Source organism: Python bivittatus, unplaced genomic scaffold (assembly GCF_059951505.1).
Source record: "Python bivittatus isolate LINGU-HERP-01145 unplaced genomic scaffold, Pbiv_v1 ctg000440_np1212, whole genome shotgun sequence".
NCBI classification, from domain to species: domain Eukaryota; kingdom Metazoa; phylum Chordata; class Lepidosauria; order Squamata; family Pythonidae; genus Python; species Python bivittatus.
Genome location: NW_028277063.1, coordinates 3,217,696 through 3,230,775, shown reverse-complemented (window position 1 = coordinate 3,230,775; position 13,080 = coordinate 3,217,696). Strand labels below are relative to the sequence as shown.

At 46.0% G+C, this 13,080-nt stretch overlaps 1 protein-coding gene across 1 annotated transcript in view; it reads left to right on the top strand.

Moving 5' to 3' along the window:
- Positions 1 to 2,571: 2,571 nt before the first annotated feature.
- LOC103055278 (myocardin-like) overlaps positions 2,572 to 13,080 on the top strand; it is a 36,984-nt gene continuing 26,475 nt past the window's right edge. The window contains exons 1-2 of the mRNA XM_088142655.1: positions 2,572 to 2,793; positions 3,843 to 3,960. Coding sequence (XP_087998781.1) covers positions 3,906 to 3,960 — 55 coding nt within the window. The 5' untranslated portion in view covers positions 2,572 to 2,793; positions 3,843 to 3,905. The remainder of the gene's footprint in view (positions 2,794 to 3,842; positions 3,961 to 13,080) is intronic.

The window sequence follows — 13,080 nt, the reverse complement described above, 5'->3', positions numbered from 1 at the left end:
GAAAGGGCAAAGGCAACCCAGCGAGACCCCCACATTCGCTCGGGGTCTGCTCTGAAGAGGAAGGATCTCCTGGTGTGACGGGTGGCCTCTCCAGTGACAAGGGGACTGCTGCGTCTGCATGCAGGGCGACCTAAAATCAGTGCCCGCGTGTCTGCTTTTATGCAAGGAGAAAGAACCTTGGTGTATAAATATAACGTGGTGACCCTGTACAGTATTTTTTTTCAGGGCCAAGGGGAGGATCTGGAGCCTGCAGAGAACAACAGTCTTGTGGGACCAACTTGAAGCACAACATTGCAACTGCGCCCAGTCCCCCAGCAATAAAAGCTCCAGGGGTCCAGCTTGACCATTACTACCTCTTTTAAGATCCCAGGAAAGAACTGCCCTTCCTCCCTGCTTGGTTTTCAGTTTTGCTGTTCAGCTGACCCTCCTCCTTTCAAGTGGCTCCAGTACTGAGGATGTTTGGGCCAGGGAGATCCCACAGGGGAGCAGATGCCTCCCTCCTATGGCCCGACAGAGCGGTTTGGCTCCTTCAGTTGGCCCAGTGGCTCTGCGGGTTTGCAATCAGAGGCAGCCCTTCCCTGCAGTTATGGACAGTCCTCATGTCACACCCTGGGGACAGCTGATGCAGCCCTCCTGGTAAATGGCATTGCCTCAGCTAGAACTCTCTTGTGCATTGGGCAATCACTGCAAACCAAGCTCAAGTTGCCTGCGAACGAGGTGTTTTGCTCCTGCAAGCATAAATGTTCCACATGTTTTATGCCACAGTGCACCAAGCCAACTGGTTTCTCTCCTTTCTGCCTACAGATTTTCACTGGACATAAATCTACTTATTTCTTCCCATTTCCTTACACCACCCCCACCTTCTGAGACACTGCCTGTCCCCAGCATTTGATCACATGGGCAAGGCAGAAGCTGAGATGCAGGCATCAGTGGGTGACACCAGAAAAGCTATGGCTGCATGTGGACCTGTCTTTTAGGCAATGAATGGGGGATCCAGAGGAGGGCAGGGTGGTGGAGGAAGGAAGGAAGAACAAGGGAAAATGATACTAATAGAACAAGGGAATTGGCAAAGGTCTGAAAGCCATCACTTCAGATTTTTAGAGACACGTTTGACATATTTTTGGAAAAAATGGGGGAAAGATAAGGGAGAATAGAGCGAACCTGTTAAGGCTAGCCACATAGCATCATCTGGGGCTTCAGAGTTGCCTCCAAACTCTCCCCCCAAGTAAGATTTCAGGTGTCAAAAGAAGGAAATGATTAAATGCACAACTAGGAACTAACCCTATTAATAATTATCTGATCAAGATTATCTACCCTTATAAATAGAATTAAATCAAAGTCATTTTTCTTTTTTGTGATAGCCTCACCTACTGCTTTCGCGGTGTAGCCAATGGCAAGCAATTCAAAGGCCACATCTGGTTCTCCTTTGCCCAGAAAAAGCTGTGCATTGCTCACTTAGACTGAGGCAGCTACTCTGGTGAAGCACACAGCCTGGGGCACCATGAAAACTTTATGATTTAATGGAGAATTACTTCAGTGTTAATGGCAGGGAAGGAGATATAAGGACTTTTCTGGCACAGCTGGGCAAAAAGGGGAAAATTGGATCCTGTGCTGTCAGGATGTGGACTCTGATAGATGACCATTCCTCCACAGAATGTTGTAAAAAGAAGAAAAAAAAATCCCTGAAAATGTCTTAAAGAAAAGCCTTTGCTTTCCTAAGAAAGAATGCTAGCCTTTGAATACTCAATAAAGATCCAAACTTCCCCAAGGGCAGGCGGGATCTTTCCGACTCGGAGATGAAATATCCCAAGTTCCTGCATTCTAAAATTGGTTCTTCTAAGCAGTTATTAGCAAATCCTCCAAAACGCTTAACTCAGATGAGAAATTATGCAATTAAACATCACCAGGATGGCACCCTACATATCTTGGCTTATTTGTAAGTTCCTCCACAGGAAAGCCTTTCACCTCTGAAGAATTTCGTAAAGAACGCAGCAGGCTTTACATGTCTAAGGATGTAAATCCAAGCCCTCTCTGAGTGCAATGGCTGCGTGCGATCTCCAAGACTTAGGAGAAGAATTTTAAGAAAGGGCTGTGGGGGAAAGCAGTAGCTGGAGAGAACATAGGAAGGCACCTTCTCCCATTGGCATCCTTCTCCCATCATTCCCAGCCAGGGCCTGAAGGCCCAGACCTCTGGAGGTCCCCAGGCCAGAGGAGGTTGCATTAAGCCCTCTGGGGAAGGGTGGGCTCCTTGGGAGAGATGCATCCAACGCCCCCGGGCTCCCCTTGGGCCGACTCTGCCCGCAGCCTGGGCAGGGAGCGGGCAGGGCAGCCGAGGGAGGCGGGAGGCGGGCCGCGGCGGGGATCCTCCGGCAAGCGAAGGACGAGGGCGACTCGGAGGAGCAAAGGGGGCCCGTCCCGCTGAGCCAGCAGCGCGTTCCGGGTGTCGGGTGTCGCGGCAGGTGGCACCGGCGGGGAGGGGCGGAGGGGCATGGCGGAGGCGCAGGGCCATCTCAGCTGCCCGGGGCCGGGGAGGGGGGCTCGGTGGCGTCCGTCCGACCCCGAGCGGGGGGGTGGGGGCAGAGCGCTCGGCCAGCCTCTCTCCGCGCCGCCGGGCTCGCCGGGCGCTGCCAGCCTCACCTGGGCAGCGAGGAAAGGCAGGAGCGCGCTCGCCCCCCTCCTCCCCGCAGGGCCGCCGCCAGACCCGACCGACCCTCCCCGAGAAGCCGTCGGGGCGCCCCGAGCCAAGCGGCAGCCAGAGGAGAAGGAGGGCCGCGCTCTCTCGTCCCCCATTCGGTGAGCCGGGGCGCTTTCTCGGGCAGGGGCTGCTGCGGGGGGCGCCCGGCGGACAGTCCTTGGGGCTGCGCGGCAGGCGGCGCCCGGGCGCCCCGAAGGCGAGCGGAGGGACTGCCGAGGGGCGCCAGGCGGCGAAAACTGGTCGAGGCGCCGCTTCCCACTAAGCTTCCACCAGGGCAGGCAGAAACTCTCCCGGTGGGGCCCACTTCTTCGTTTGCTAAGGCCGCCTTTCCTCTGAACCCCTGGCCTCGCCCTGCCGGGCGTGCATTTCTTCCCTTGTTCGGCCCACTGAAGCCAATAGACCGCTAAAGGGAAGTGTGCGGGGGGAGGGCGGGCAACCCAAAGCCGCCAAAAAATCTGGGGATTCGCTTCTACTGCTGCTTTGAGCGAAGAGCCTTCATTTATCTTATGGGGCGAATCCTGAACCGTTCTTTCCATGGGGCCCCTTCCGGGGGGGGTGCCAGGCCCTTGCCCCCATTGCCACCTCCTAAGAGAGGCCGTGCTCCACCTGCTGCCTTTCTGCCAGTCGCACAGCTGCTGAGTTATGATTCTGTCCTTACCCCCATGGCCGCCGCCTTATCCTCACAGCAACCTTTCTTTCTTCACGATTGCATTTTGAACGGGGCTTTCCCGCACCAAGTTCTGGATGCATTCATGATTCTTTCCCCTTTCCTTCTTTGATCCGCACAACAATCCCGTGAGGTAGGCAAGCAACTGAAAATATCTCTGGGCTAGGTTTCAGTTCAACATTCTAGGGCAATTGAGAATGGAATAAATAATAGTAATAGTAATAGTAATAGTAATAATAATAATATCATCCAGGCTCCTCCTTGGACTTCCTAGCCTTGTGGAGATTTAAATGCCCATCTCCCATCTAAATCCAAATATCTGTCCAACCATAAACACTCTAAAGGTACATGACCTCTGCTAAAAAGGATCCTAGTGGGATTTCTGAGAGGAAATCAGAAACCTGTCCTTCTCTTCCCTTACCTCTTCTTCCTCCTCCTCCTCTTCCTCCTTCTCACTTTCTTTTTCTTTTCCCCTGCCAGTGTTGCTAAATATCATCGGGGCCTACTTCACGTTAGGATTTGTAGCTCCAAAGGAAGCCAAAGATGACGCTTCTGGCATCCGAACAATCAATGCTGATTCGAAGAAGGTTTCGCTCGGGTAGGTAGGACCTGCGTTGGTGTGTAATTTCAAAAAGCAGGAAGCATTTTGTACTTTTCAGTTGGAGGCCCAGCTGCCCCAAATCCCTTCCCTAACAGGCCCCTGGGCTGTTTTCTCTCTTTTTTTTTTTTTTTTTTTTGCACCTTCAAGTCACCAGGTAATGAAACTTTGCTTTTGTTTGATTTTTGGAGGTTTGCTTGTCTCTGTGTTTCAACTTCCGAGGATTTGGGAAGCCGATGTCCTGCCATTTAACCCCTGGTTTTACTTTTCCCCTCACAAAAGTGCCTTCTCCCAGGCATCTCCTGCTCTGTAACAGAACAATTTAGCCCAGCTTCCTCAGCCAGATACTGTGGGTGGCTGCAGAAAGAGCAAGTGACATCGTGAACATCCCGATGTCATCACATTAATGACACAAATTATATATTCTCCAGATAGGCTGGGGAATTCTCAATTCTCAGAATTCCCAACCAGCACGCAATGGCAACTGTAGAACCAAGTATTGATGGTTGGTTGGTTTAAACCAGCATTTCTCAACGTTGGCAACTTTAAGATGTGTGGACTTCAGCTCCCAGAATTCCCCAATCAGCATGCTGACTAGGGAATTCTGGGAGTTGGAAGTCCATGTATCTTAAAGTAGCCAAGGTTGAGAAATGCTGGTTTAAACGCTTGTATCATTGCAAGATGCCAGAAGACCTGTATAAGTCAGACCCCTTTATTATCTCTTTTGCCTGCTGTTTTCTTGGTTGTTACCTGCTGTTTTTATGTTGCAATATTTATGTTATAAATATACTTTATATTCCATTACACTGGAACTGCCCCGCAAACAATATTATAGCTCAATGGCAGAAGGTCAGAGGACCAATCTGTGGCATCTCCAGGTAGGGGTGGACAAAATTGTGCCCCAAATTCTGCAGAGTTGCAGGTCCAGTCTAAGTTTAAAAAAAAAAGTGATGTAGAGAGGTCAGTGGTTTCATCTGATCTAAAGCAGCTTCTTAAAGATTTAAAATCTCCATCCTCCAACACTTAATGAGAGCCAGTTTTTGCCTTACAGCATGTTTAGAGAAGAGTATCTCTTCTATTAAGTGTGGAGTAATTTTCTCAATATTATTTAACCATTCCACAGATAACAAGATTTAAGATCAGAGTTTTCTTCCCAACAGAATTCCAGTACTGGACATCATAATGCCCTGTGTTGTAGTGTTGCTATAGGAACACTGCAGAAAAATCAGTGGTTGTAGAGAAAAGCCAAGAGCCTGCACTTTCAGGTCAGAGATATCAGTTATGTCAACAACCAATAATCACTGAGCTTCTCCAAAACCATGAGGTGCAGGGAAAATAATTCACTGAAACACAGGAAAGGCAGGAAGAAGACGTAATGGGTTTAAACTGCTTACGTTTAATAAATAAGTAGAATAGAAACCAAATGCCAACAGAGTGCAGTCAAGTATTTAATATGGTTTCAGTTAGTTTGCAATAAAGATTCTTATCAAGCTGTACCATGCTAAATGTCTGACAGGTTTTTGCCGAGTTTGATTCTAGCAGCCACGCAGAGTTGGAGATTGGAGATTTGCAGTCATATCTAGGTCTGGGGATCCTTGATTGTAGTGATGGTCATGTTCTTGATCCAAGTGTACCCCAACCCACTCACCCACCACCACGCACATACATATACCTAAGCCACACATAGTGATGGCTTCATGCATGTTCATTTTCAATGAAAGAGTCCAAATGTCATCTCGTACACAAGGAACCCAGGAATCAAGCTTCCACGTGTCCTTCCCTGGTTGATTACTTGTAATATGGCACAGAGCAAAAAGTACTAAGAAAATAATGGCTCGCTTCTGTCAGTCTGCTGCCCACTTAAAGCACAGGCTGGCCTTGAATTTGAATATATTGATGGTACAAATGTTCCTCTGTTTACTCCCTGTTTTCGGACCCTCTCCCATCACGGGTTGAGCCAAGGTCATTCAGTTTTGCATTTAATGGAAATGGGGGTGGAGAAAGAAACAGGCAATCCATATTTATGAAGAGACTTTTGAACATAAGGCCACATGGCAGGGGTGGGGGAGATTGGGAAAGGGGAAAGACCTGTCATCTTTCATTTTCAAAGATCTCACCTCTAATAATTGGTTTAGAGTTTAATTTGGCAGTCAGCTCCCGGTATGTCTCAAGCAGAATAGGGGTCTTTCTTGGTCCTCAAATCTGAGGATTTCCTTCAGATCTCAAAATATTTTTTTTAAATGTATTCACAATCACCTTTTAAGCCCCTTTTACTAGCCCAACATAGCAATTTATGACTTTCCAGTTGGGTTGGCCAATCTATGCTGATAAGAAATAGGGTAACTTCAAGAGCAGTGTTTCTACATGAACATCCAGATGATGTTCATCAAGATCCAGATTGTGCCTACTCTGCTGTTGTTGAGAAGAGCCGTGAAGACCTGGCTCTTCACCCAGGCCTTCAGTGAGGGATACTGGGACCCCTCACTTCATTGCCCTTGCCAACTTTATGTTTTACTGACTTTATTGTAATTTCTTTGATTGTTGTGAGCCACCCAGGGTCGCTGAGAGTTGGGTGGCATACAAGTTTAATACATTATTATTATCATCAACATTTTTTGTGTGTGCCTTCAAGTCAGTGTTGACTCCTGACAACTGCCTGGACTAGTCCCTGCAGTTTTCTTGGCAAGGCTTTTTGGAAGTGGTTTGCCCTTAAGGGCCTGCTTCCTAGGGCTGAGAGAGAATGACTAGCCCAAGGTCACCCAACCGGCTTTGTGCCTAAGGTGGGACTAGAACTCACGATCTCCTGGTTTTTAGCCTGGTACCTTAACCACTACCATTTAAATGGTCTGTTACAGAATTACACTGTCCTTCTCTGATGAGAAGCAGCAGTAGTAGTGACAGGAACATGGACAAGGTGGGTGTGCCAAAAGCAGTAAGTCAGGTAGGAATAGCAGAAAGAGGAGGTAAGGGATATAAGCAGCAGGTCATCCAGTATATGACCTACTATAAGTAAAATAATCGAGCAAGTGTTCCTTCCAGTGCATAACAAAGCCAAAGCAGCAGGACATTTAAATCAAAATAATATCATTCCAGCTGTAAGGACCAGTTTTCCACAGGAAACCTTTAGTTTTCTGGCCCGGCACTGCTCATGAATGAAACCTGGCCTCTTGCAGCCATTTTCTTTAGGCCAAATCTCCTAAAAACCCAACCTGCCTCTGGGTATGTCTTAATGGTTACTGTGGTGCTGTACTGAATCTTGTGTGCCTCCCCATTTATGGCAAAACATTGTTCAGAATTATTCCATGTTTTATTTTTAAGGTATTGTCAAAGCTTCTGAAATGTCTCCGTGAAAATAAGTGTTGTTTAAATGCAAGGTCAGACAACCTGCCAGCCTTCAGGTACTTTGGATTATAAAACTTGATGGCAGTGTGGTATTGTTCCAATAGAAGAGAATATCTGTAGCTCAAGGCTGAGCTGTGGATTTCTTGGTGCTCTCTGAGCTTGGTTGTTTGCTTGCAGACGTTTCATTACCCAGCTAGGTAATTTCATCAGTGTGAGGGAGTGTGGGGTTTGCTGTTCAAAAGAGACAATAAAAAATATTTAAAAGAGACAATAAAGAAACTTGGAAGGAAACAGACTAGAACATATCCCCTCCAGCAGCCCACATTCAGATATTGGGTATGTTATGGGTTCCATCGCCTAGGGAACTACATTTGGCAGGCCCCAGGCAGCAGGCCTTTTCTGCTGTGAGACCCGCCCTGTGGAGCCTTCTCCCCTCAGAGATGAAATCAGCCTCATCACTCCTGAGTTTTCAAAGGTCCCTCAAGAGCTGGTTATGTCAGCAGACCTGGGGACCCCAGGGGACAGGTGAACTAGTGAGGTGGCTTTATTATTAATATCCCTTCACCTGTTATTTTCCTTTTCTTTTTAGTTTCGTTTTTATGGTTTTTTATATTTTTAAACATTGCTGTATAATGGATTTACATAATGATTGTGTGTGTGTGTGTGTGTGTGTGTGTGTGTGTGTAGTTTTATTGGACTGTTGTATACTGCCCAGAGTCACTTTTTGTGAAATGGGCAGCCATATAAATTTGATTAATAAATAAATAAATAAGCAGGGATCAGCACCAGACAAACTATCAGGCAGAAAACAATAATCAAGGAACCACCAAGGAAGAACCCACACTCCCACCAAAACTGGCAGTTTTCAGTTGTACGGGATTATATTTCTTCCAGAATCTCAGAAACATGCTTGCAGTGAATTCTGATGCGAACGTTTGTTCGTGCTGATTGATTGGTAAGAAGCTAGAGGATTGCTCCTCTAGATTTTCTTCCATGGCTTGACAAACGTAGTGAAAATGGGAATGCAGGGTGCAACTGAAAGCTGCTTTGGTCAGACACCTGGAATTGTCTACCATAAATCCCCACTCAGGTGCCCCTGTGTCCCATAGGGAGGAGCTCTTACGTTGCATATTCTGTGGGTATCACCGACCACCCCAGTCCTTGCCGCCTCTGGCCTGGGAGTCGGGGCATCTTGTGTTTCCATCCTTTTAAATAAATAGCTGGTGGCGTCACCCCAGCTGTTGCTGACAACAGGACAAATGCCAGGCAAGCAGGGGGCACAGGAATAGAAACGCTTGGAGCAATCCCACCCTCCAGAGGTATGACGTGCCTGCTCTTGGAGGGTGGGTAACGGGGGCTCACCTATTCCCTCCTACCCGTGTGGTGCTCTTCCCCGGATAAGGATTCCCTTCCCAGGACAGGGAGCCATTGTCCCAGAAGGAGGGTACAGTAATGGGATTTCAGTGAGCCGAGAGACTTTTCAGAAAAGAGTTCTCAAGTTCCTTTTGATTTCATACCTAGCAAGTGGAGTTCAGGTTTCCATGCCAGGTCAGTCATCAAATTTCTGAAAGGTTGCCAACCAGAATGTGGAGCAGTCACATTCTGTTGCACCAGAGGGTAAGACTAGCCTCAATGGGTAGAGTGAGATATGCAGGGAAGCAGATGTTGGCTAACCTTTAGGAAAAACTCTCTAAAGGTGAAAGCTGTTCAGTTATAGAACAGACTTTCTTGGGAGGTAGAAAGTCCTCCATTCCTACTCTGGAGCTAGTTCGGCAGAAACTGGAGGCCGACTATCCATAATGCCAGCAATTACTTTCTAGCAAAGAGCTCCCCAGAGTTAGTTTAGGTGATCTTCAAGATCCCTTCCATCTGAGTCTGCCTTCCAACAATCTTTCTGTGCTGGTGATACGATAAGCAAATGAGGCCAGTGATGATTCAGACCCATCTGTGCACCATTGTGGGTTTAGAACAACCAATGCACTTTCCGTTCCAGGGTCAGTGTTCAGATCAGCTCTCCAGGAAACTGAAGGCAGCTAGGGAGAAGTCTGTGTTAGAAATGACTGCAGCAGTCATGATTCTGTCCTTCATAAATGATTACAGGAATAGTAATTCTGTACCTGATTTAAGAATTCTGCCTGAAATTCCAACTTCCTAGCCTCTTCAGAGACTGAAAACTCAAAGGATTTGGAGTAGAGAAACCCCGTTGCTTAATGTCATCTTGATCCATCAGTGTTGTGAGGAACAGAACATGGTTTTTGAGCTAGAGTTAATTCCCACCCCTTCTGTAGAAAACGCCAAAAAGTCCTACGAGTGTCCCTTTGCCTGCGATGCATTTCGGCTCTCTTTCCCGAATTAACAGCATTTGCGCGTGCCATTATAACAATTCTTCCCTAGCATTATGCTTCCAAATAATTGCATTTAAAAGAGAAATTAGAATCTTGGCTTTTGAAAGATAAGCCCTACTGTATGTATTTGTGGAATGTGCTTCATTTTTCATTGAATTGCTCTTTGCATATGGACATTTGGGTCAAATAGAAAATCCACATGTTAAGAAGCATGTAATTCTGTATGTTGAGAAACACAGGTCTTCACGTAATGACAGAGGATGAAAGAGATAAATGCAGAAAGAATAAGAAAATCCAAAATTTTCTCTAATCGCTTCCATAATCTAAGCCTCCTATGTCAACTATATTCAACATTTCCATACCTCTTCCAACATGAATACAAGCCAACAATACACCATTCCGTTCTATCTTAAGTAAGCTGATTTTCAACAGAGACTAAAAAGTTGTGCCATTGGATCAGCTCCACACATTTTAGGTATGCCAAGGGGATGCACTTGATCCCTGGGAATTCAGTCTGTAAGGCGGGAAGTCCATCTGTTGTCTTTGAGGTGGACCATATGGCCAGTCCATCTATGTAGGTGTCTTAGATAACCTAGTCATTGCGCCCTTGGGATGACATATTTCTTTATGTGGGGTATGATCATAAGGAACAATTCTGTGGATCCATCATTCATCAGCTCTTCTGCATGAACCAAGCTTATGTTGTCAACTAACCCAAGGCTGGCTGGGGAATTCTGGGAGTTGGAGTCCACACATTGGCAAGTTGCCAAGGTTGAGAAACACTGGTATAGACCATATCGGCAGAATTTCTTGTTTAGTTGTAAAACTCTCCTCTAGTTTTTCATCAGGAGGTTCATTGTCAAGTGATAACAAACATGCATTTATTTTTGTTAAAATTGTCGGTTTTTTGCTGCTGCAGATTCAGCTCCATAAGGTTCAGTGTCGCAATTTATTATCCAAAGTACATAGAATTCTCACTTTCTTCAACACTGATTTTAATTTAACCTTCTGGTAGCACTTTGAGACATTCCTTTCCAGTCCCATTTTCTGGGCGTGTATGAAAGAGAGAGTGTGCATACGTGTGAAGGCGTGGGCGTATACATGCGCTTGTGTCTATATTTTGCCTAAGCTGTCACATTTTTCCTTTCCAGCTGTATCATTAGCAAATACTATATGATCCTTGATGGCATTTCCAAGTATGCCAACCCGTCCCATTTTATTTACAGTAATGACAAAGAAATCGTTTCAGAGAAACTGTGTTGCTTTATCATCCAGGTTTTATTTATTTATTTAAAACAGCTGTATGCCTGTTTCTGTGCTTTAAAACAAGGAAGCAATTTGCAGTAAAATTCAAACAATTGCTAGAGTAGGTTTTAAGCATGGCAAACTTTGCAATGCCCAATAGCGTGCTTTCTGTATTATGGATTTTCTTGATTTCTTAGAGCAAGTTATGGAGTTCATCTCACGGAGACCTAATCCATGGCCTGCAGACAGTACTGAATTCAGTGGACTCATTTGTGTTGTCAGCTAACCCAGTTGGCCATCTAATTCTCTATAGTATAGACCAGTGTTTCTCAACCTTGGCAGCTTGAAGATGTATGGACTTCAACTCCCAGAATTCCCCAGTGAGTTGTGAACTCAGTGGACTCACTTCTCACCCATCCTCAAATAGCACCTTTGCCTTTTCTCCTTCTCCAAGTCCACATTCTGCACTGTTCATGTTGATTCTCCATCCTGTTCTCTCCCTTTCTGTCTTTTAGAAGGGACAGCCTGACATGTCAAAAAAGTCAAGATGACAACCTGGATTGCATGATTGAACTTGTGATGCAGTCAGAGAGTTAGCCCTTGATTATATAGGCTTTATCTCCAGCTTGACTTTTCTTATGGCACAATAGGTATAAATAAAACATTACAAAGAAAAAGCAGAGCAATATCCCATATTTCATTTTAATGTGTTTTGTTCCTTGCTAGTTTGCAGCTTGAGAACAGGAGATACAGAGTGTCAGCCCTGCAAGGTTGATCAGACTAGAAAACTAAAGTTATTGAATGTGAATACACTACCTTTATTATAAGGTTGCAGTAATGCAGTGTTTCTCAACCTTGGCAACTTGAAGAAGGGTGGACTTCAACTCCCAGAATTCCCCAGCTGGCTGGGGAATTCTGGGAGTTGAAGTCCACCCTTCTTCAATTTGCCAAGGTTGAGAAACACTGCAGTAACAGAATCTTGTCTGTTAAACATTTTCCCCTTCCCTGCCTTTGACTCCGTGAGAACTAGGGAGGGTCTTCTTTCTCAAATTACATTTCTGCCTCGGACTCAAATTTTTTTTATCTGACCATTGTCTTAGGTGTGGCTCTTCGTCCTGTTCCTCAAGGTTATTCCTACTTCCCATTACAGGAGGGGACTGTCTTTATATCTGTTATGAAACTTGGTGATTCTGCTGGTGTCTTTGGGGGTGTGATGAGAAAGTGGTGGAACGGCCAAGCAAAGCAGAACATTATAGAAGAAAGAAGGAAATGGGAGGAGAGGAACTTCTGAGGTGTAAATGGAAGGACAGGTCAAAGGCTCAGAGTCTAGTCTAATATTGTAATTAGGTATGTGCTTAAGCGTATTTAAGTAGATCTACTTATTTCCACAACAGTCCTGTGAAATAGGCTGGATTGAGAGAGAGTGCCTGATGTAAAGTCATCCAGGGAGCTTTTGTGACTGAGGGGGGACTAGAACCTGCATCTTCCTGCTCCTGCATCTTGACCACTACATCACACTGGCCTCTCCCTTCTAGCCTAGAAAATACTCAATTGTCCAGCAGGCAGAATTAGGAATATATTTAGTGCAAGGCTAGGCCTGTACTGAGTGGCTATCGATACGCTGTGGAATCAAGCGACTCCTGATAAACTGTTTTCAGTTATTTAACAAAAGGCAATTTGTGTCTTTGTTTAAATGTTAACCAAGGGGCTGGGCTTTCCTGTGTCTTCCCAATGTTTCCTGGACATAAAGAAAGAAAGGGGGGGAAAGAAAAGAATTTCTTAACCAGAACAGGGTTTAGGGTTGCAGCAAGGCAAATACTGTACATCCTGTAGAGCAGGGTTCCTCAACTTTGGCAACTAAGATGAGTGGACTTCAACTCCCAGAATTCCCCAGCCAGCCTGGCTGGGGAATTCTGGGAGTTGAAGTCCACCCGTCTTAAAGTTGCCAAGGTTGAGGAACCCTGCTGTAGAGATCTCCCAGACTTATCTGGGTTTGTTTAATTTTAAAGGCCAAAAGAGAATAAGGAAAGGACACCCACATTCAGAAGGTATGTGACCTGTGGTGGAGAATCAGTGGAAACCAGTGCCATGAAGGCTTGTGCGGTTATGGGACCCAGGTTGACCTCTCTGTGTTAAATGGAAGGGCCTTGGATCTGCAGATCTCAATTGTCCTTGCCCCTAAATGCCC